At 32.5% G+C, this 20,153-nt stretch overlaps 4 protein-coding genes across 5 annotated transcripts; 2 read left to right on the forward strand and 2 right to left on the reverse strand.

The window, feature by feature from the left end:
* LOC109328038 (helicase-like transcription factor) lies at positions 2,281-5,188 on the forward strand. The gene is made up of 5 exons (XM_019561284.1): positions 2,281-2,642; positions 3,151-3,316; positions 3,792-3,858; positions 3,973-4,216; positions 4,640-5,188. The coding sequence occupies exons 1-5, from the start codon at positions 2,554-2,556 to the stop codon at positions 4,848-4,850; spliced, it is 777 nt and encodes a 258-aa protein (XP_019416829.1). The 5' UTR covers positions 2,281-2,553; the 3' UTR covers positions 4,851-5,188.
* LOC109328037 (very-long-chain 3-oxoacyl-CoA reductase 1-like) lies at positions 7,225-9,716 on the forward strand. The gene is made up of 3 exons (XM_019561283.1): positions 7,225-7,954; positions 8,745-8,814; positions 9,103-9,716. The coding sequence occupies exons 1-3, from the start codon at positions 7,314-7,316 to the stop codon at positions 9,355-9,357; spliced, it is 966 nt and encodes a 321-aa protein (XP_019416828.1). The 5' UTR covers positions 7,225-7,313; the 3' UTR covers positions 9,358-9,716.
* LOC109328040 (probable pectate lyase 5) lies at positions 10,417-13,169 on the reverse strand. The gene is made up of 4 exons (XM_019561285.1): positions 12,957-13,169; positions 11,797-12,534; positions 11,322-11,460; positions 10,417-10,703 (listed from the first exon to the last, which is right to left on the reverse strand). Exons 1-4 carry the CDS (start codon positions 13,061-13,063, stop codon positions 10,446-10,448), a joined length of 1,242 nt encoding a protein of 413 aa, XP_019416830.1. The 5' UTR covers positions 13,064-13,169; the 3' UTR covers positions 10,417-10,445.
* On the reverse strand, positions 14,585-18,770 carry LOC109328036 (ultraviolet-B receptor UVR8-like). 2 transcript variants are annotated; one of them, XM_019561282.1, is made up of 7 exons: positions 18,612-18,770; positions 17,851-17,891; positions 17,458-17,755; positions 16,597-16,946; positions 16,103-16,504; positions 15,354-15,738; positions 14,585-15,147 (listed from the first exon to the last, which is right to left on the reverse strand). In XM_019561282.1, exons 3-7 carry the CDS (start codon positions 17,692-17,694, stop codon positions 14,905-14,907), a joined length of 1,617 nt encoding a protein of 538 aa, XP_019416827.1. In that variant the 5' UTR covers positions 17,695-17,755; positions 17,851-17,891; positions 18,612-18,770; the 3' UTR covers positions 14,585-14,904. The 2 variants fall into 2 exon arrangements, with proteins under 2 accessions (XP_019416827.1, XP_019416826.1); XM_019561281.1 differs by having other exon boundaries at positions 17,458-18,770.

Below are 20,153 nucleotides of genomic sequence, written 5' to 3' on the forward strand. Positions count from 1 at the left end.
CACAAAAATCAAATCATTGATCTTTTGGTCATTCTGTGGATCTAGTGAGATATATCACTGGACTAAAATTGTTTTTGATTGAAATCAAGCAATAAATTTTCACTAAAAACAAAAACCCATCTTATTGAGAAACAACTAAAGGTAACTTTTAATAATATTTAGAAATCTGATCATTAATTTCCCCTCCCCTCTCCAAATAAGACAATATATAATAAATGATTCCTATTTAAATCAAATGAAATGGAAAGTGCCTTTTTCTTTTTCTTTTTTTTCGTATAGATAAATTGAAATGATACCAATAATTCTCCTCCATCGTTGTAGCATTAATGGAGTATAATGAAACTAAAGCCACTTAGCTAAAACAATCTATAATGGACGTACCACATTAACAATACTATAATAGTTCATTTGAAAAAACCATCCATATGTGTTTTAAACACTATCATTGTATCATCTACTATTTATATTTAATTATTATTGATTATTTAACAAAATAATACAAATAAATGATAAGTAATATATTGATTATATATAAATTTTTATACTGTTAGTACATAAATATTGATTTGACTATATTTTGATGAATTGTAGAAATATAATTGGGACACCTAAATATGAAAGGCTATGATGGCAATAATATGATGTAATAATAAGTAATGGTAGTTCACCTAAAATACTCAATAATTTGCATCAAACACATAACATAATGTTTATTAATTGAGCAGCCAACCCATACCATGCGTGATTTCCAAGAATAAAAAGAGGATAAGATGCTTTATACAAATATTTGGTGTTGAAAAAGATTAGAGAAATTAAATATTTTTATTCATCTTCAACTACTTTGCATAAAGCTCCTCTTTGACCTTGGAAACTATCTAACACCTAGGACTTAATAATTCAAATTCAATTTCAAGTTTTCATCTAATGCTCAAAGAAGCTATCTAAAACCAATTAGTTTGTTGACTTACCCTTAATTTTATTTTATTTTACTGAAAATTTATATATTTATATTTGACAAATTTTCAGAAAGCTCTTGACAATTTGTATGATATTTAGTATGTGGTTGAATTATCTCACTTTGTGTTTAAAATAACTTATAGTAGAAATTCCTTAAGAAATCTATTAAAAATAATATAATTTCTTACAAAATTTAAAGGACTTAATCATTTAAATAGAAAATGAAACAAAAATATATAATTATTTGGAAAAAGCGATTATGGAGAAATAGTCACATGCTTCAAAGATATTAGTCATATATCATGTTAATAGAATGAAAATGATACCTTACTTAAAACAACAAAATAGCATACAACAATGATATATCTTAACTTAGTCATAGAGTTTAGTTATGGTATACATTTTATTGAACTTTAAAGTGAATGTCTTAATCATCATTTTCATATAGTTTAGGAAGATTTCAACTTTTTAAAATTATGACACATACCTCCTTATTCTTTATGTACATCCATTTTTGTTATATTTTTTTATTGATTAAATTTTGGGTAAATTGAATTTATAGTACTCACCAAGACAAGACATTTCTCACAACTATATGATATTAATAAGGTATTTATAAATCATCTATAAACCAAGTTCTAATAAAGATAATGAAATTTGAACTAAAAAACTTTGAGTTATGATTGCATTCCTTATCAAAGAGAGGAACAACCTTCTTTAATTAGTTTAAATCTCAACTTCATTGTCAATGTGAACACCATACAATATATTCAATAATAATTAGAACTTTCTTTAATTCTTTTAGTATAAGGATAAAAATTAAATAATAATCATAGTTTCCTAACAAATATAAGTTATTGTTGTCTTTGTCTCCTTTAGAAGTTATAGTTATTACTTATTTCATAGTCATCACCCAGGAGAGAAGACAACCACAACTTTATCATCAAAAGTTGCTAGAGAAACATTATTCTAATATTTTTAACATATAGTTTTAGATAAATAAAAAAAGGGCATGCACTAATAGTATATGAGTTTTATATATTGTCGGTCACTATTGATATTTTATGAACATTGACTTTAAAAAAAAAATAATATAAATGATTGATAGATGGTATAATAAATATATACATTTTTACACCGACAATTCATACACATTACATAATACTATTTAGTGGTGTAAGGTTCTATTCGATCTCAGGAAGTCAAAAGTTTAACTCGTGTTCGAAAGAGATTACTGTATACAGAATGATCCATAATTAATAATGATAGAGTACAAAAAAACAATTAATTAATGATATATATAATAATAAGACGAAGATAATAATTCCTCATACGCCATTCCTTACCTCACCCAACCCCTTAACCCAAAAAGCTTGAAACTTTGAACACAAAAAACAATCCAAAAGCTAACCCCTTTTTGCTTCTTCTTCTCTTCATCAATCCAAAAGCCTTTTCAAAATTTCATCAACTTCACAAAAACCTTCGTTCATCTTGAATTTTCATAAAAAGGAACACTTTTTCTCTGTCTCTATTAGTATATATGTGTTAATTTTCTGCTTCAGCTTTCTATAGAGTAAAAACAAAGAGTTATAAGATATGGAAATGATGCCATATCAACTTTCAAGGTTACCTTATCAAGATACCCTCAAATTGCTTGAAGCTGATATACAACATGCCAATGCTTTGTAAGTTTCTTTTTTTTCCATGCCCTTTTATTTTTTCTCATAAAGTTAGTAACTTTTTATTTTATTTGTATTATTCATGATTATTTTTTGGTACTATGAACACATGAGAATAAAGGGTCTTCATATAATTGTTGATATTTTTATTTGGGTACATAGATAATTGTTGATGAATGGTTTTCTGATAATTATTGATTAGTTGCCCTTATTTTGTTTTTCTAGTCAGATAATTTGATAATAGGGACATAATCAACATATATACATGTTCATTGAATTAGTTACTCATAATTGGAATTCGGTTATGATTTTCATTGTTTATTTTATCATCTGAATTTGAAAGGAGTTTTATCCACTGTCACTACAAACCAATCATATTTAATCATAATTGACTCCTCGAAAAAGAAAAAAAGTAATCCAAATGAACGAGGATAATTCAGTGACCGTGTTAAATCTTTATATCGACAGTGCAGAGATATTACACTCGTTTGAAATATGTGTTTGTGCTGTATAGGGCTGCTGCAATTCCAAGAGGCAAGGGTGGGACTCTTCTTCAAATGAAATTGGTTTACAATCAACTAGCACCTCTTTTTCTATTACTTCTACAATGGATGGATTGTTCTTGTGCAGGCTTTCTTATACACAGATATCTCAACCTCTTCCACATACTTATATATAAGGTGAGAGTGTTCCGGGATGAAAGCCGTCTATTTCTTTTATAGCTGCTTGGTTCGTGTGTTTCTGTTTTGGATATACTGGCCCGTGCTTATAAATTATAGGTGAATGTTAATTGGTGTCTAAAGGAACAAAAAACAAGTTTGTATTGAGAAATAATGTATTTAGGGACGGACCGTTTGGGACAACTTATAGGGAGATTATTTGGACTTAATGAGAATAGCTTATTTCAATAAGCTTATCATCATATAAGCCATTGAAAATAGCTTATTTAAATAAAGCTTGTTGAATAAACACTTCATTAAGTTGTTTACCAAGCATGCCCTTGTTTAACAAGACCGGTTATAGTACTTTCTTTGTAATGCTTTTCATGCTGAATAATAAATGTTACTTTTAATCCTGTAAAATGCGGCAGTAGTTGCCAAAAACAGAAATCGATAATTGATCTTTTGTTGTTGTTGGTCTACTATTTTACCAAAGGTACACAATGATGGTAGATCAATAATGAGTACTCATGGAAGGAAAGCTACTGTTGAGGACTTTTATGGTGCGTGAATATTTGACTTGCAAAAGCACTTTTTTAATAAACCGTAAAACCATCTATGGTTGCCATGACTAATCGTTTGTCACTTTGTTTATGCCATCAAAAAATGAACTTTAGCCGTCATATTGCCATCCCTCGAACGACTTCATGGTAGCTTGGGGAAGTTGGAGATTTCCGAAGAAGAGCACTCTCGCATAGAAGAAGGTTCAAGTCGTTGCAAGAAAATGATTGAAGGAGATGGGAAACTAAACAATGTCGATTTTCAAAGAGACGATGAGTGTGGTATTTGCCTAGAGCCTTGCACCAAAATGGTTTTGCCGAATTGCTGCCATGATATGTGTATTAGATGCTACCGCAAATGGTAAGTAATCTTATTGTTGAAAGCTCATATTGTTAACTTGCAAAATTATATGCCAATGGTTACTAGACTATACTTTTTGTTCCTATACATTACGCTCTTTTTTAACTTAGTCCCTAAACGTAGGAAAATTCCAATTCAGTCCACACCAAAGTATATGTTTGGTCCCTACTGGTGGCAAACACTTTTCAATTTGGTTCCTATACTTTAACTCCAACAAACAATGTTTTAACAACCGTAAATGATAAGGAACATGTTAAAAGTGGTTGTATATCTCTAGGGACTGAGTTAAAACTTTTTTACCTATTGCGACCGAGTTGAAAACAAGTTTCAAGAATAGGGAACAAAGGTATAATCTAACAGTAAATTTACGTGCCAATGTTTAAATATTTGAACAGCCTTATGATGGTGTTTTTCGACCTGCAGGAACACTAGGTCACAGTCGTGTCCATTTTGTCGTGGTAGCTTGAGGAGAGTTAATTCAGAGGATCTGTGGGTACTAACATGTGATGAAGATATTGTTGATGCCGAAACAGTTTCTAAGGAGGACTTGTGGCGATTCTACCTCTATATCAGCAAGCTACCCAAAGATCACCCTGATGCGCGTTTTCTAACATATTATGAATACCTGATTTAAAGAGGCCAAGCCTCGATGCAACAATAAGGTAGCTGGCTTATGATCTGGAAACGGCTTTCCGACAACCTATGTGCTTGACGTGATAACGCAGTGTACATCGAGCTCATTGGGCGGGAGTCTCGTTTCAGTCTTTCAGTAAATAATAAGAAACAAAAATGTACATATAGGAAAATCCGGACCGCAAATGTTTAGAGTCTGGTTTATGAAAAAGAAGTGGGGTAAAAGAGATTTCTGTATTTTTTAGCCCAGAAAATGCACTCTTTTTACTCTTGTGATGTATCTACATTGTAGACATTACTCTTGTAAAATAAAATTAACTTTTGAAGTCCTTGTTTTATTTAAAGTTTCTGTGCAAGTTAGTTGTTGAAACCAGTGTTGGGAGAACCCGACCGGACGGTCTGACCAGTTTGACTGTTGATCGGAATTGAAAATGGTTATGTATTGTGGTCTTAACCGAATTAGACTTGGACCGCTTTGAACTGGAGAAATTCTGGTCCGATTGTGTTAAACTCTTTAAATTGAATTAACCCGGAAGTAAACCGGACAATTCATTTAAAAATAAAAATGGAACCCTGCTCAAATATTTTGTTAAATATTACAGTAATATTATAAAAACTCATACCATATTTTTTTCAACAAAATTAGCAAAAAGAAAAGGGTGATAGCAGTTGAAGAAAAATAAAGAATCTTTGGTCTTTGGTTATGAAGATGAGAGAAAATAAAAGCATAAAATGCACTTACCATAATCATTTATTGCTTATCACCTTTTATCTAATCAAATAAAAATAAAAGAGAAAGATACATTTTTTTTTATTTTTCTCTTATACTAGGCATTATAAAAATATATTTTATTTCATCATATTTATTTTTCACTCTATGTGTCCTTACTTGTAATTGGTTAAAAAATTATTTAATTATCAAATTTTTAACTTAAATATATTTATTTAACTAATCCCTATAAATATGCCCATCGTGTAGTTGACATGGAGAATTAGTTGTTTGACATGTCACCTCACCCAATTAAGAGTTGTTTTATTATTATTGATTGAAGATGGGTGAAACATATAATATCATAATGTTCTATAGTATATGTCATTCCTTTTTTAAGGGGAAGTAATTCTATATGGGGTATTTTTAATTAATATTTATAACCGTGAAATCTTAGGTAATGTGAGATTTCGAAATAAAATGTTAAATAATATTATGATGGCACTTCAAAGAAATAAGATAAGAAGAAGATTGTATGGGGTAGGTGGGACTTGATTTGTAAATCTAAGAAGGGAAGTGGTGTGGAGATTAAAAAATTAGATTCTTTTAACTTAGTTATGCGGAGATAAAGGTTATTTTCAAATAAAAGGGTTTTTAGTGGAAATAAAAATCTGTCCCATTTTTTGTGTGTCTTATTATGTCTAAATACAATTGTTAATTAACTTATACTTACAAAAAACAAAAATAAAATATAACATAACATTTTTATGTTATTTGGTGAGATATGATTGACCTAGAACGTGAGAACACAAACTTTTGGATAAACATGGTGCGTGACTTACGTGGTTTTGATAAAATTGTGAACGTTTTATCCCAAACTTTTAATAAAAAGAAAACACACATGTGGCATGTGAATGTGAGCTATTTGGTGAAGCAATTTATTAAAATAGTAAATTTGTTCTTAAATTTGATAAACAACCCCATTGTTTGACATCAATACAATCATGGCGTTGGGTAGTGGATCAACCAAATGTGTCAATATTCCGCTCATCTACTTAGACACAGACTCTCTCTATAACCTTAACCATCAACCACACCCACGTTATTTAAGCACAATAAAATATATATATACGGTGTAAAAATTTATACATAATTAGTATATTGTTGGGATTTAATGCATATGAGTAAAGTTTAACTCAAAAAGATTAGAGAAGAGTTCAACTTAAGAAACTAATCTATCAGGTGAGAGAACTTGGTGACTTAAATATCACATTGAGTTTATCATTTTACTGAGGGTGAGACTCCTAATATTGTCGCCCATTTAAGGACCGAAGTCCACATTGACTTTTACTTTTTATCGACATTAACCCGATGATAGTCCTTTATCTTTTAGCGGCTTTACTTAGCAATCAGAATAATTATTCTGTAGTATACCTTAATCCAACCTATAAAAAACTTTTTCTGTAACACAACATTGATGAAAACAGTAATTATTAGAACTTCAACACACAAAGACAGCCCAACCAAATAACTAATTTATTAGGAGTTTACCATTCTATTCTATTTAATGTGGACTCCGAACATGTATATACATATTTCTCTCTTAATTAAATCTCTACCTTCTATATAACCCACCATCTTCTTCTTCTTTCTTCACCCTCTATAATCACATACACCACCACTTCTTGCTACACCATTTCTCTCTCTCTCTCTCTCTCTCTCTCTCTCTCTTCTCTCACTCAAAATAGAATAGAAATGGAATGCTGCATATTCTCTAAGCTAAAAACCCAACCTTTATGGTTCCTCATCCTCTTCTCCCTCGGTTTCATCACCCTCCTCCGATTCTCTCTCATTTTCCTCAAATGGGTCTTCGTCAATTTCCTCAGACCTTCCAAAAACCTCAAAAAGTATGGATCTTGGGCCCTCATCACCGGCCCCACCGACGGCATCGGCAAAGGTTTCGCCTTTCAGCTCGCCGGAAAAGGACTCAACCTTGTCCTCGTTGGTCGCAGTCCCGACAAGCTCAAAGCGGTTTCTGATTCAATCGCCGCCAAGTTCGGGAAAATTAAGGTTGTCACAGTAGTTGTCGATTTTGCAACCAGTGATCTAGATTCTGGTATGGAGAAGATTAGAGAAGCGATTGAGGGTCTTGATGTTGGGGTTTTGGTGAACAATGTTGGGATTTCTTACCCTTATGCTAGATTCTTCCATGAGGTTGATGAAGAGCTTTTCAGGAATTTGATTAAGGTCAATATTGAAGGGACTACTAAGGTTACTCAACTTGTGTTGAATGGTATGCTTAAGAGGAAGAAAGGTGCTATTGTTAATATTGGTTCTGGTGCTGCTATTGTTATTCCTTCTGATCCACTTTATGCTGTTTATGCTGCATCTAAAGCGTAAGTGTTTGTTTTTATTTTCTTCCAATTATTATTAGCTTATTTTGTGGTTAATATATAACTTATAATTATAATTTTAATGAGTAAAACCAAACATGGTGTAAGTAATTGAATACTAAGTTTTTGTTGCACTTGCATGCACTTAGAATTTAGGTGGCTTTTGGAAGAGCTTATAACTTTTACTTAGCCTTATATAACAACACCTTATGAATATAAGCTTATAAAAATTTATTGACTTTCCTTTAAGTTCTTTTTAACTTATTAAATAAGGTTATAAGAGAAATTTATGAAAATAAGTTCTTTTTACTCTGTTTTGAGCTTTTATTTGGCTTCATAGTATGTGTAATATGTGTGGTGTTTTATGTTTCAAAATTAGATCTGGTCTTGTTACTTTCATCCCTTTAAGATCCCCTTTATGTTGTTGTTACATAAAAAAAAGTTACAATGAAAAGTTTATTTGAGAAGTATTTGAAAAAATAGCAATATTTTCCTACAATTTAACCAAGGATTATGCTAACCAATGCATTGGTTAAGGAAATAAAGTTAGTAAGTTTGTATTGCAGAGTATAACTTTTGAAATTTTAATGCATGGAATGCACCAGTTTCCAATACAAACTTTATGTTTTTGGTTCCATATAAACAATTAGCGTTCTTCTTTAACCAAGTATAAAGTTTGTGTTCCACTTACATGTATTGAGATTTGTTCTATTTTGTGCTTTTATTTGGCTTCAAAGTATGTGTATTATGTTGTTTTAGTTGGTGAACTGAGGTTTTATGTGTGTTGCTTCAGGTACATCGATCAATTTTCGAGATCTCTCTATGTGGAATACAAGAAGAGTGGGATTGACGTGCAGTGTCAGGTATTGATTTCTGCTCTTGTTATACTTTTGAATCATGTTACACGCATCTCACTCAGTTCTTCTTTTTTTGGGGTAAAAGTACACTCTTTTCTTCTTCGGATCCCCCTTGTTATTCAAGTTTTAGTCAATTGGTTACTCTTGATGTGTTCGAGTTAATCAATTTCAATTGTTGACAAGCTTAAGTTAGTTCTCTAGAAACCCTTTCAAACAACATGGACTGATTCGCTTTTACGTGTGCCAAGTTTGCTATGATTTTCGGCCTTTCTAATGGAGATTTTGGGGATGCAGGTTCCATTATATGTAGCAACAAAGATGGCATCAATAAAGAGATCATCATTCTTTGTTCCATCAACAGATGGATATGCCAAAGCCGGTGTGAGATGGATAGGCTATGAACCTCGTTGCACACCGTACTGGCCCCATACCCTTCTCTGGGCCTTGGCATACTCATTGCCAGAGTCTGTCGTTGATGCTTGGCGCCTACGGTTTTGCCTCGGTATTCGAAAGAGGGGGCAGCTCAAGGACTCAAAGAAAAAGGAATGAAAGGATGCATGCTTCTAATGTGTAGGCATATATGTTGCTTATTTATGCAGCTAAGTAAACCATCACTTCAATCTTCCAAAGATGACAATGTTATCACTTAGGCCCTTTAAACATTCGTGTCCCCGAATAAATGCCACCATGTTGTGGCACAATAAGTGTCACCAGTTAAGTTCTTAAAACTTCTACCGACTTTTATCGCGACACAAGTCTTTGAAGGATCGAAATGGTGACCCGTCACCATTTCGATGACTGAATTAAGAGTTTACTGATGGTAGATTAAGGTTCAAGTGGCTTTTATGTTTCTGATTTTGTTGTTAGACCTTATGAGTTGTATCAATGGATTGGCCTATTCCTTTTCCTTCCCTATTTTTGGTTGTTTCTGTTCACTGTTCTATGATGTTGAACTGATACAGTGGAAAATGTTGAGTAGGAAAATGAACTTAAGAAATGATCAATCTAATGAATTGAATTGAATGGAATGTTGTATTTGATTAAGAAATTATTAAGCTTTTGACTATAAACTTGCAATTTGATGATGTTATTGTTGCAATGATCATATTTTACAAAATATGCAATATTTCAAAATAAACCTCCTTGTATCAATGGATTGGCCTATTCTTTTTCCTTCCCACACAAAAAATTAATTAATTAATGAACTTAAACTTCATTTCTAGACATTATATACTTTGTCCAAACTTTGATTTTCTCAATATTATTAGTCCTATCTCACTTCATTAATCCCTCTTTGAGAAGATCAATAACTCATTATCTTAATCATTGATTCCTCATGTGATTAACAATGCAACTTGTAATGAGTTAAGGCAAAGAATAATCAAGATTCCATAGATCAGAATTTATTTTATATTTGGGGGATAAGGACCAAAGATGCAACATATTTTGATAATGATTAAATATTGCAGCCTCAAATTATTTCACTTTTGTTTTGTATAACTTTCAATTTCAGATAACAACTAACAAATTATCTTACCTTGTTTCTTTGTATACTTACACTTTAATGTATGAAAGATGTGTCAATACAACTTATGTGTATTTAACATTTTTCTTTGATTAATTCATTTCTTATGATTCTAGCAGATATAGCCTTTTCTGCAATCAAGAGCTCCAGCCCCTGCTGTCATGGAAGTTACAAGCTTAGTTGGTCTTGCCACCATGCTTGATGCCTTAGCATACATAAGAGATGCTCCTACTCCGGCTTCGGCTCCGGCTCGGGCTCGGGCTCCGGCTCCTGACTGTGTAAAGAAGGCACCATTCAACATTAAGTCCCCTTCAGACCTCCAATTCCAGTTCTTCCATCCACTCTTTGATGAATGAAAATGTTTAGTCACCTGAAAGATCACACATTCACATTTTCGATTCATTATAGCCGCGTTACCGAAAATCAGGGCATGACAAAACATAGTTGCAACTCCAATAAGTCACATAACCGAAAACCTGGGCGCAATGATTATCAAAAAATATTATGTTATAGGATTATGATAGAACGTTGTAACATTGTTCGATCCATGTAGCTAACCCCATCTAGTGAGATAAATGTTAAATATGGCTCGTATGCTTAAGGCTAACCACACAAGTTCAGTTATGATTGGTTCCTCTCTAAGATAGTTTTGGTGGTTATGATAGTTAAGATTGTGTTTACTTTAAAGGGTAGCTTGAGTTTCGAGCAACTATAAAATTTTCCATTTATATAAATTCTATGCACTTTGCCTTTGTGTAGAATCAATTCCAATAATAAAAGTTCAATGTCTTTTCTCCTCTTTTGCTCTTTCAATTCCCTTTTTTTCTTTCTTACTAAATTGCTAACAAACTAAGAATAAAAGTTTGGTTGTTGACTTGTTGTATGAAACAACATCATGTAACACATGCATGTTTCCAAAAACATCATAAAACTAGTACCACATTTATTAATTAGCTCCTAGTAACTAATGATGACATTGTTTTATTACCTCTTTATGGTTTTCATCATCTGGAGCAAGAAATCTATTGCCTTGGCTATAAATAGTTGGTGATGAACTTCCACCTATTGCATACTTTTGCCAATGAGTATAGTCATTGTTCACCACATGGAAGTATCCATACCTGCATCTGCAATATATGAATTTGTAGTGTGAATATGAATGACATCATTTTTTACCATAATAATAAAAAGAGTAAATACTCATTTTAGTCTCTCATATTTTTCGACCTTACCATTTTAGTCCTAAAAAAAAAAAGACCTAAAATGGTCCCCAAAAATTTCAAATATGGGTTAAATTAGTTCTTTTTAGCATGTTTTACAACACTTGGTAGGGACAAATTTGACCCCAAAAATGACTATTTTGACCCAGATTTGAAATTTTTGAGATCATTTTAGCGATGACAACTAAAAATACTAGCATTAAAGACTATTGTAAAATTTGGCAATAGCAAAGAAAAACCTACCTAGGCATTCTTCCTCCAAGCCCTTCTCCAAAATGGTTAAAAGCTATAGTAACTTGCATATTCTTATCCTGTTTAAAGGAATCACTATGTCCTAAAAGCATAACTTTATTATGATGTGTCATATAATTGTTAGAAATTGTAACAGATGTTGAGCCATGAACAACATCAATTAATCCATCAAAACAATTTGACAAAGAACAATGATCAATCCAAACATGTCTCCCACCAAATATTGTTACACCATCACCATCTGATTTACCTCTCATGCTAACATGGTTAGGTGAATCTCTTACATAGCCACTACCACCACTTTTACAATCATGTATATGAATACCATGTATTATAATATTAGTCTTGTATTCAACTTTAATACAAGGTCCTTCTGCAATGTGCACATTTACTCCTCTACCATCAATTGTTTTATGAGAATTCATTAGAAGATCCATCTTTAACTTAATCACCATGTCATGCATGAATATTATCCATAAAGGCTCTTCTTGAATAACACCATGTCTTAGTGTGCCTAATTTTGGGTTCTTAGAGTTATCACTAGGGTCAGTGACAATATATATTTGACCATTTTTACCACCTATGGTATGTTTTCCAAAACCAATAGCACAATCTGCTAAATGTTTTCTGTTACTTTCCCAATTTGGGTCACATCTCCAACAATCATCAATAGGGTTGCCTGTTCCACAAGAATACAATGCTAAATTTCTCCTTGAATCATTGGTCTTCCTATAAAACAAAGAAAAAAACAAAAGACAAATTATGTTGTGGTCACTAACTTATGTTTCATCATAATCATGAGGAAAATGTTTTGTTTTATTCATGATAATATTTGCTTGGAATCATTATTTGTTATTACTTTTTAAAAATGCATGATTCCTTGAGGGGTTTTTGGAATGCTAGACATTGATCATGTGGCAAAGAATAACAAAATGATTTGGTGTGTCGGGACTACATCTTCTGTCCCATGATTTGTGTCACTCCATGCGCTAGAAACTGTGATTGGTCAACAAAATATTTAATAATTAAATTTTAACTTAAATATATTTTTTCTTCCAATCACAATCTCATGACACATAGAGTGGTACCCATTGTGGTACAACATATGTGTGTATCATTGAAAACATAGACAAAAGTACTGCATAACATACTTTTCTACTTCTTGGACAACATATTCAGGATCTTGAACAAAAGAGGAAGAGGTAAGAGTTGTGGTAAGAAGCAAGAATTGTAACATAAGTGGAAATGAAAGTGCCATAATTTCTTGGTCTGCCTATGGAGTGAAGAATAATAAGTAGGGGAAGTATATAATTGTGACTTGTTCTATAGAAATGATGATACAAGTTTAGCTTATATAAGGACTCAACTGAAGTAGAACAATATTGATTAAAAAATGATTGTCCAATGTCCATTATTTTTAGAATCAGGGAGCTCAGAATTGTTTCCTATGAAGCATCTTTCTTAAGGATAGAGATCAGCTGTCCCGAATCGTGTCTCACTTCATGTACCAAGCCAATCATAGTGTTACATTTTATCACTTTTTGTATTTAAAAATATTCTTTCATTCTCATGTCAACATATGATTGACTTGAAACATGAAATGGGACACGATTGAGGATAGGTAATTCCTGGGAAATCAACACAATGTTAAAGGAATGTATAGATCATATTAGACTTTTAGATCATTATTTTATTAAGCAAAATGCACTTATATGTACCAACTTTAGTTCAAATAAACAACTAAATACACACCAGTGACATTTGAACTATGAAGCTTTTGTCTTTATTTGAATCCAAAAGGTACCCTATGGAAGTTATGGTATCCTTAAATTCTGTTGCATGAAGCATTGGCCGGTAATCGAGGACAGACATCCTCTGTCCCAAAAAGACCTTGTTCCTATGTCCATATTCAATAGTATTTCAATAAATAATATAAATAACTCATTTATTTTTATTTTCCCAATTAAATAACTCATTTTAATTGGTTTGGGACACCATTAGGGACAGAAGATCCTCATCAGATAATTGAGGTACAGTTTTGGTTGTTATTGGTGGTTGGTTTATTTCATATTTTCAGCCTAACAGAAGCACGTATGAACTTCCTATCATTTTATTTAGATTTAGATGAATAATGTTGGTCCAAGAAAAATAAAGATAAAGTTGCTATCATTTCATTCCCCCTAATAAATTATCTAATTTTTGTACATTAAATAATATTTAAATTGTTGAAATTTTTTCTTTAATTTGTCAATTAGCAAATTTATAGTTATCAAAATTTTAAAATTTAAACAATAAAATGAATATTAGAGGACCTCTTTTAATTTATGAATTCTTGTTGTTATCGTTGGTTGAATGGGTCATTTGAAAATAAAATTGGTCGTGCCCTTCATTCTTTGTGAACATTGAAAAATAAATAAAAACTAAATGTGTACAACAATTCCTATTTTACCAATCTAATCTTGGAATTGTGATTCAAAAATGGTGTTCCAAGTGTCTCTATAAATTAGTTTGAATCTTGGAAAATGGTGCGATAGATTCTAATCTTGATTTTAATCACTTAAACATGATCTCATTAGTTTAATTTTCGAATTCACATGCATGTAAAAAAATACTATTGAAAGAGTTTGATTTTAGCACTTAACCATACCACGAGATTCTATCAACGATGAGATACGAGTTCGAGGTGAAAGGTTAGGTTCCTGGATATCCACTGCCCCACTTTTTCACAAAGATTAAATTACATTGCCTACCCTTAAGGATTGTGAGAATTTTGATGATGAATGAATGCTAAATTCAACCAAATCTTTCTAAGCAAATGATCTATGAAAGCAATTCAAGACAATTAAATTGTAAATGAACCTTAACCTTAACCTTAACCAATGTATCAACTAAAAACAAACCATAAAACAACCCAAGATTGATATCAACAACCATAAGGCAGCATCATGAGATGAAGCCCTTGTTAGTTGTTTGTTACCTTACCTTGGACTTTCATGAAGCATTCTTTGATTATATTTACAAGTAGACAAAGGAATTTAAACACTAAATGCTATGCAATTGACCATAAATTAGAGGATAGAGCAATGGTGTGAAGAATAGTTAACTAAGATCAATGTCAACCCTTTCTGGATTTCCTCTTTGAGTCTGGTTTGTAGCAAGCTGAATTCCTAGTTGTCCTTTGTCTCCAGCACCAAATGCATAGAGTTTCCCTGATTTGGTGAGTGCAAAGGTATGAGCATTCCAGTATACGGAATTGGTTAGGCTAATCTGTACCACCCTTTCGTCGATCTGTTTCAGCGAAGTAACGAGCTCTGGATTTAACACATTTGCATGCCTGTTTCCCTGTACATGCACAATCATAGCATAAAATGAGCAACTTCAGGTGAATCTTGACGTGATTAAGAGTATTAAATCTTGTGATTAAGTGTCTAACTAATATTTGATGTAGACATGTTGAGATAATTGAATGCGCTGAAAAGAAATATCTGAAGTAAAGTCGAGCAAAAATAACTAAAATCAAACATGGAAAAAGCAGAAGCGAAGCAGACCTGCCCATCATTTCCAGCGTTATGCCCAAGACTATCAGATTCTCCACAGCCAAATGAATACACATCCCCATCATCCGACACTACGAAGGTTGTGTAATCTCCTGTCGCCACATGAGCAGCTTTGACATCGCTCAATGCTTCCACTACCTTCGGTACCAATTCACATTCTTCATTCCCATGCCCCAAGCAACCATAACGGCCCCATCCCCACGTGCAAACACGGCCATCCCGTCCTACCACAGCAGCATGCCAAGCACCAGCTGCAATCACCATTGGCTGAAGGTTTAAAAGCTGAAACTGCTCAATCAGACGAGGGTACTTCTCATCAGTTCTTGTGCCGTGTCCAAGCTTGCCACCCAAGCCACACCCAACAGAGTAGACTGACCTGTGAAATTTCAACGAAGGGTGACATAACAAACATTCAAAAAATAATTATTACAATGTGGATGAAGCTACATGTATTACAAACTAGCTAACTTAGAAATACAAATCAACAATGTTACACCACTATCATGAATCTTGAAAACATGGATTTTTCAAGTAAATAGATGTAACCAAGGTAGGAAAAAATGGAAAGTAAAGAACAAATCATATTGAACAAAAAATTGTAATTTCATGTAGCAACATTGATATTCTTGAAATTTTGGGTATGCAAGAAAGCCTAACTTCTATAATGTAATTACCAATTAGAGTCCTCTCTCTCTCAAATTTCCAACAGGAAAGCGAAGAAAGGTATAGTTGGAGCTTACATTCCACTGGGTTGAAAAGCCAGACAAAGCAGGTAGCAATGTCCGGCAGCAATTTGCACTACTGGTATGTCTTCCAGAGCTCCTAGCAAAGGATGAGGCTCCAGATCACTGAGATCGGTATGGTGACCGAGTTTGCCATCACTACCCCAAGAGAATGTATAAACTCTGCCTTCTCTTGACAGTACAGCTGTGAAATAATTCCCTATTGCAGCTTGAACAACAAATATGTTTTTCAAAGACTCTACTAACTTTGGAGCCGCAACCATTTTAGATCCATTAACTCCAAGCTCAGCTTCCCCGAAAGAGTCTTTACCGAATGCATAAACTTTCCCACAATCACTGATCAACATTGTCCTCCCAGCTCCAGCAGCAGCTTGTATAATTCGAATGCCTTGCAAAGTTCTGCAACATAACGCAGTTCTGTTAACTTTTAAATCAACTAGTTCACTTTCTAGTTAGGATTGAGGAATATATTGGCCACAACATGTTCCAACCTTATTGGTCGAGGCCGCCATTCCTCTTCGGTTTTGTCATGTCCAAGTTGTCCTGAATTGTTGGAACCAAATGAATAAACAACACCTTTTGATGTCACAGCAATGCTATGACCAGGACCTGCTATTGCCTGTGATTTCTCCCTCCTGTAGCATGCTTCTCCAGCCAGCAAATACCTCAGCACCAATTTCCATGAACCTCCACATCTTTGCTTAAAATCTTGCCTTTGTTCTGTTGTCATTGGCTTAAAGATGGCTCTCTTCTGGCACATGTCCAATGCAGCAAGCTCCGATAAGGACAACTCGAAATCCGGAGCATAGTTTGCTGGCTGACTGAAGAAGGAGCATGTTGCCTGCAACAACATCCATATATAAATGAAGCCAGCCTTATTATAATGAGAAATTCTAATATACTCGTGGAACATGAATAAATGCATGATCCAAGAAGATTTTCACCAATGGTTTAATTTGGTTTATTTTAAAGGGTCTTACTAACCCCTTCAATATGGTACTGGTTAAACAATAAAAAAGTAGAAAGTTTTGATGGGAAAATGATGCAATGTGTTGAACAAACCACTTTCCAATGAAACTTTTCAACCCTCGATTCCTTTACCAATGGCTCTAGTTAGCATTTGCGTATTTAAAAAATTGATATCAAGAAGTGGTAAACTTAGTTTTCCAATGCTGACTTGAAATTTTCTGTATCCCTTAACCAGTGCACAAGACCCTTTAAAATTGAAGAGAATGTGCTTAAAACCAATGGTGAAGATTTTCCTAAAAACATGCATGTATTGCTTCTATATGAGCATGCAAATCAAGACCATCATAAACAAAGAAAAGCATAGATAAATAGATAGCACTTGCCTCTAGTTTAGCAAGGTCTTGAGGGTCGAAATCGCACGCGGTGAGGATATGAAGGACAACGGAGGGATTAGCAGATAAAGGAAACTCTCCAGGAGTGGAGTCGCCGAAGCAATGGCGTTGTTGCCTTAGGAATGTCGGTTGTGGCAGTGGTGTGGCAACAACAATAGCAGTAGTGATTGACTGGTCTATGTTACGGTATTGGATAGTTGGGGTTCCACTAGTTGTTGTGGCATCCATGGGCACTAACAAACCTTAACTTGCAGTGCCCAAAAACTTGCAGAAGAAAAGATCTAAACTTCTGGGAATTATGAACAAATGATGTGCAAATTTATTACTACATTTAATTTAATTTCTTTGTTTCTCTAATTATAGTATCTTGCAAAAAGTGTGTACCTCAAAAAATATAATTCACTAGCAAATCTCAGGTCTCAAACCTACAAAGAAAAACATGCTTACAACTCATTATGTGACACAAAGTTACAAAGAAAAAATAACAAAATTTGAATTATAGGACCAAATGTCTCTATTTGGTATATGATTAAATCATATACCAAATTATAAATTACAAACCACACAATCTCCAAATAAAAGGATCACAAAAACTATAAATATTACTTTTTTAAATAAAAACTTAAAAAATATCAGAGACAGAGAAAGATACTCAAAAAGTATAGTTTTATAAAGCAATTGATTGAGTTAGATTTTAGATGACCCAGATGAAGAAAAAGGTCAATCCAAAGATGAAAACTTGAAGGATAAGTATAGTATTCATTACTTTTTCCCTAAGGATTGGATATTCCAAAACTAGAAGAAAATAAATATCAATTTTGCAATCAAAGTTTGAAAATTTGGGTTCACGTAAACTCAAAATAAATCATCAAATTAATCAAAATGAATCAACCCAAGAAAAAATATCCTCCATGGTTGAAAACCCAAAAACAGGGAATTCTAATCAAAACCGATTGTGAAATCAATTATTGTTGATGGGTACGGTAAAAAAATAATCTTTTTCAGCTTCTATGTTGTGGGTATGCGTAATCTTGATGATCAAGTATACTTGCTAAATACGCAACCAGAAAGAAGAAAAAAACAACAAAATTGAAGAGAGAAAAAGTTTTGATCGCTAATGATGGAGTGATGGAAAGGGTGATTACTACGAATTAGAGACAGAAAAGGTTCCTGAGATTGAATCATCTTGATCGGTGAAGAAGAATTTCTCACGTGTGTTTTTGTTGGATCAGAGGTTTTGTTTGATGAAATTAACGTTGGAGTGTGTTTGTTTGCAAAGAAGAGAGAGAAATTGAGAGAGTGAATGAATGAATGAATGAATATAAAAAAGGAATGGGTTTTAATATATTTTTATACCTATAAATATGCATCATTTTATTTTAGTTATTGAATATTATTTTTTTGTTTACTTTTACTATGAGCTTTTGTTATTAGCTTTGGGGAGAAGATACTGATTTTTCTAACTAACTTTAGGAGAATTAGCTTTTGGAATAATAGCTTATATGCTAGGGGAAGGTTACAATTACCCATTTACCTTATCTTGATTTTAGTTATAGTTAATTAAGTGGTTTTATTTTTAGTCCTTATAAATTAATTAGTTTAGATTTTAATTCCTGATTTTTGCTATGAAAAATATTAGTAAGAGAAATATTTATTTCTCGGGTTAATATCAACATTGTCGCATTTTATATGAATTGAAATGGTTTTAGAATGAAAAAAGATAAGAAAATTAATGATTAATTTTTCTTGTCACTTGAACATTGGCCTAGTATTATAAGATTTTGTTAGATTCAATAATAAATCATTTAGAAAACATAAAGAGGGAAACAAAGAATGAGAAGAAGAATTAAAATCAAATTTTAATATTTTTTTAGTACTATAAAAAATATTTCCTTACTTTATGTAGTGAACTAATCCTGAATACGTGAAAATACATTTTTTTTTTGTTTCTCACAGATATTTTCGCACCGAAGACAATCTTATTTGAGTTAGAAATATTTATAGGTATATAAGACTAACTCTCCCACCAGACATTTTTTCATTCACTTACATTTCTATCTACCAATAGCATATTTAATGATAAAAATAAAAAATATTTATAGGTGAAGAGTGGGAATCTTACACGTAAGCTATTCTACTTTCAGCTTTCGTAATTGGCTTCACAGGAAAATATGACTCACTACATTAATCATTGGGATGAGGCCATCATTAGTACGCCTTTTTGTTTAATATTATTAGCCTTCTAAACCTCCATTAAATTTAGGAACCATAGATTAAAAAAAATGTAGGATATGAGTATAATAAGTGTTTATCTTATTCAATATTTTGATGAATATGATAATATTGATGTAATGGTGGTGGTAATATGATATTTTTATGTGTGGTGTTTAGAAGGATTTGAGATAGAACAAAATAAATAAATATGAAAAGGGTTGCTTGTGAAATTTGAAAATTATCTAAATACAATTACCTTTTTTATTGATTTAATTTTTCAAAGAGTGGGTAAAAGTTAAAATGAATGACAAAAAAATCTATTTAGATGATTGCATAGACGTTTTCCCTATATATTACTATAATATAGGTATTAGCATAAATATTCACACTATTAATTTTTTTATTTTAATTTCACCTCCAACCCATTTGATATGTAGTTGTGTTTTTCAAATATTATGTCAAAATTTCAATCT

Source organism: Lupinus angustifolius, chromosome LG15 (assembly GCF_001865875.1).
Source record: "Lupinus angustifolius cultivar Tanjil chromosome LG15, LupAngTanjil_v1.0, whole genome shotgun sequence".
NCBI classification, from domain to species: domain Eukaryota; kingdom Viridiplantae; phylum Streptophyta; class Magnoliopsida; order Fabales; family Fabaceae; genus Lupinus; species Lupinus angustifolius.

Bases quoted from the DNA above. Each gene is read 5' to 3' on its own strand.
- LOC109328037 (XM_019561283.1), top strand. From the start codon at position 7,314: ATGGAATGCTGCATATTCTCTAAGCTAAAAACCCAACCTTTATGGTTC. The intron at 7,955-8,744 runs GTAAGTGTTTGT...GTGTTGCTTCAG, and splicing joins GTTTATGCTGCATCTAAAGC to GTACATCGATCAATTTTCGA. The intron at 8,815-9,102 runs GTATTGATTTCT...TTGGGGATGCAG, and splicing joins GGATTGACGTGCAGTGTCAG to GTTCCATTATATGTAGCAAC.
- LOC109328038 (XM_019561284.1), top strand. From the start codon at position 2,554: ATGGAAATGATGCCATATCAACTTTCAAGGTTACCTTATCAAGATACC. The intron at 3,317-3,791 runs GTGAGAGTGTTC...ATTTTACCAAAG, and splicing joins TCCACATACTTATATATAAG to GTACACAATGATGGTAGATC. The intron at 4,217-4,639 runs GTAAGTAATCTT...TTCGACCTGCAG, and splicing joins ATTAGATGCTACCGCAAATG to GAACACTAGGTCACAGTCGT.
- LOC109328036 (XM_019561282.1), bottom strand. From the start codon at position 17,694: ATGGATGCCACAACAACTAGTGGAACCCCAACTATCCAATACCGTAAC. The intron at 16,947-17,457 runs GCAAGTGCTATC...ATGTTGTTGCAG, and splicing joins AAGACCTTGCTAAACTAGAG to GCAACATGCTCCTTCTTCAG. The intron at 15,148-15,353 runs GTCTGCTTCGCT...GTGCATGTACAG, and splicing joins ACGCTGGAAATGATGGGCAG to GGAAACAGGCATGCAAATGT.
- LOC109328040 (XM_019561285.1), bottom strand. From the start codon at position 13,063: ATGGCACTTTCATTTCCACTTATGTTACAATTCTTGCTTCTTACCACA. The intron at 12,535-12,956 runs GTATGTTATGCA...TTTGTTTTATAG, and splicing joins GTTGTCCAAGAAGTAGAAAA to GAAGACCAATGATTCAAGGA. The intron at 11,461-11,796 runs GTAGGTTTTTCT...CATATATTGCAG, and splicing joins CTTGGAGGAAGAATGCCTAG to ATGCAGGTATGGATACTTCC.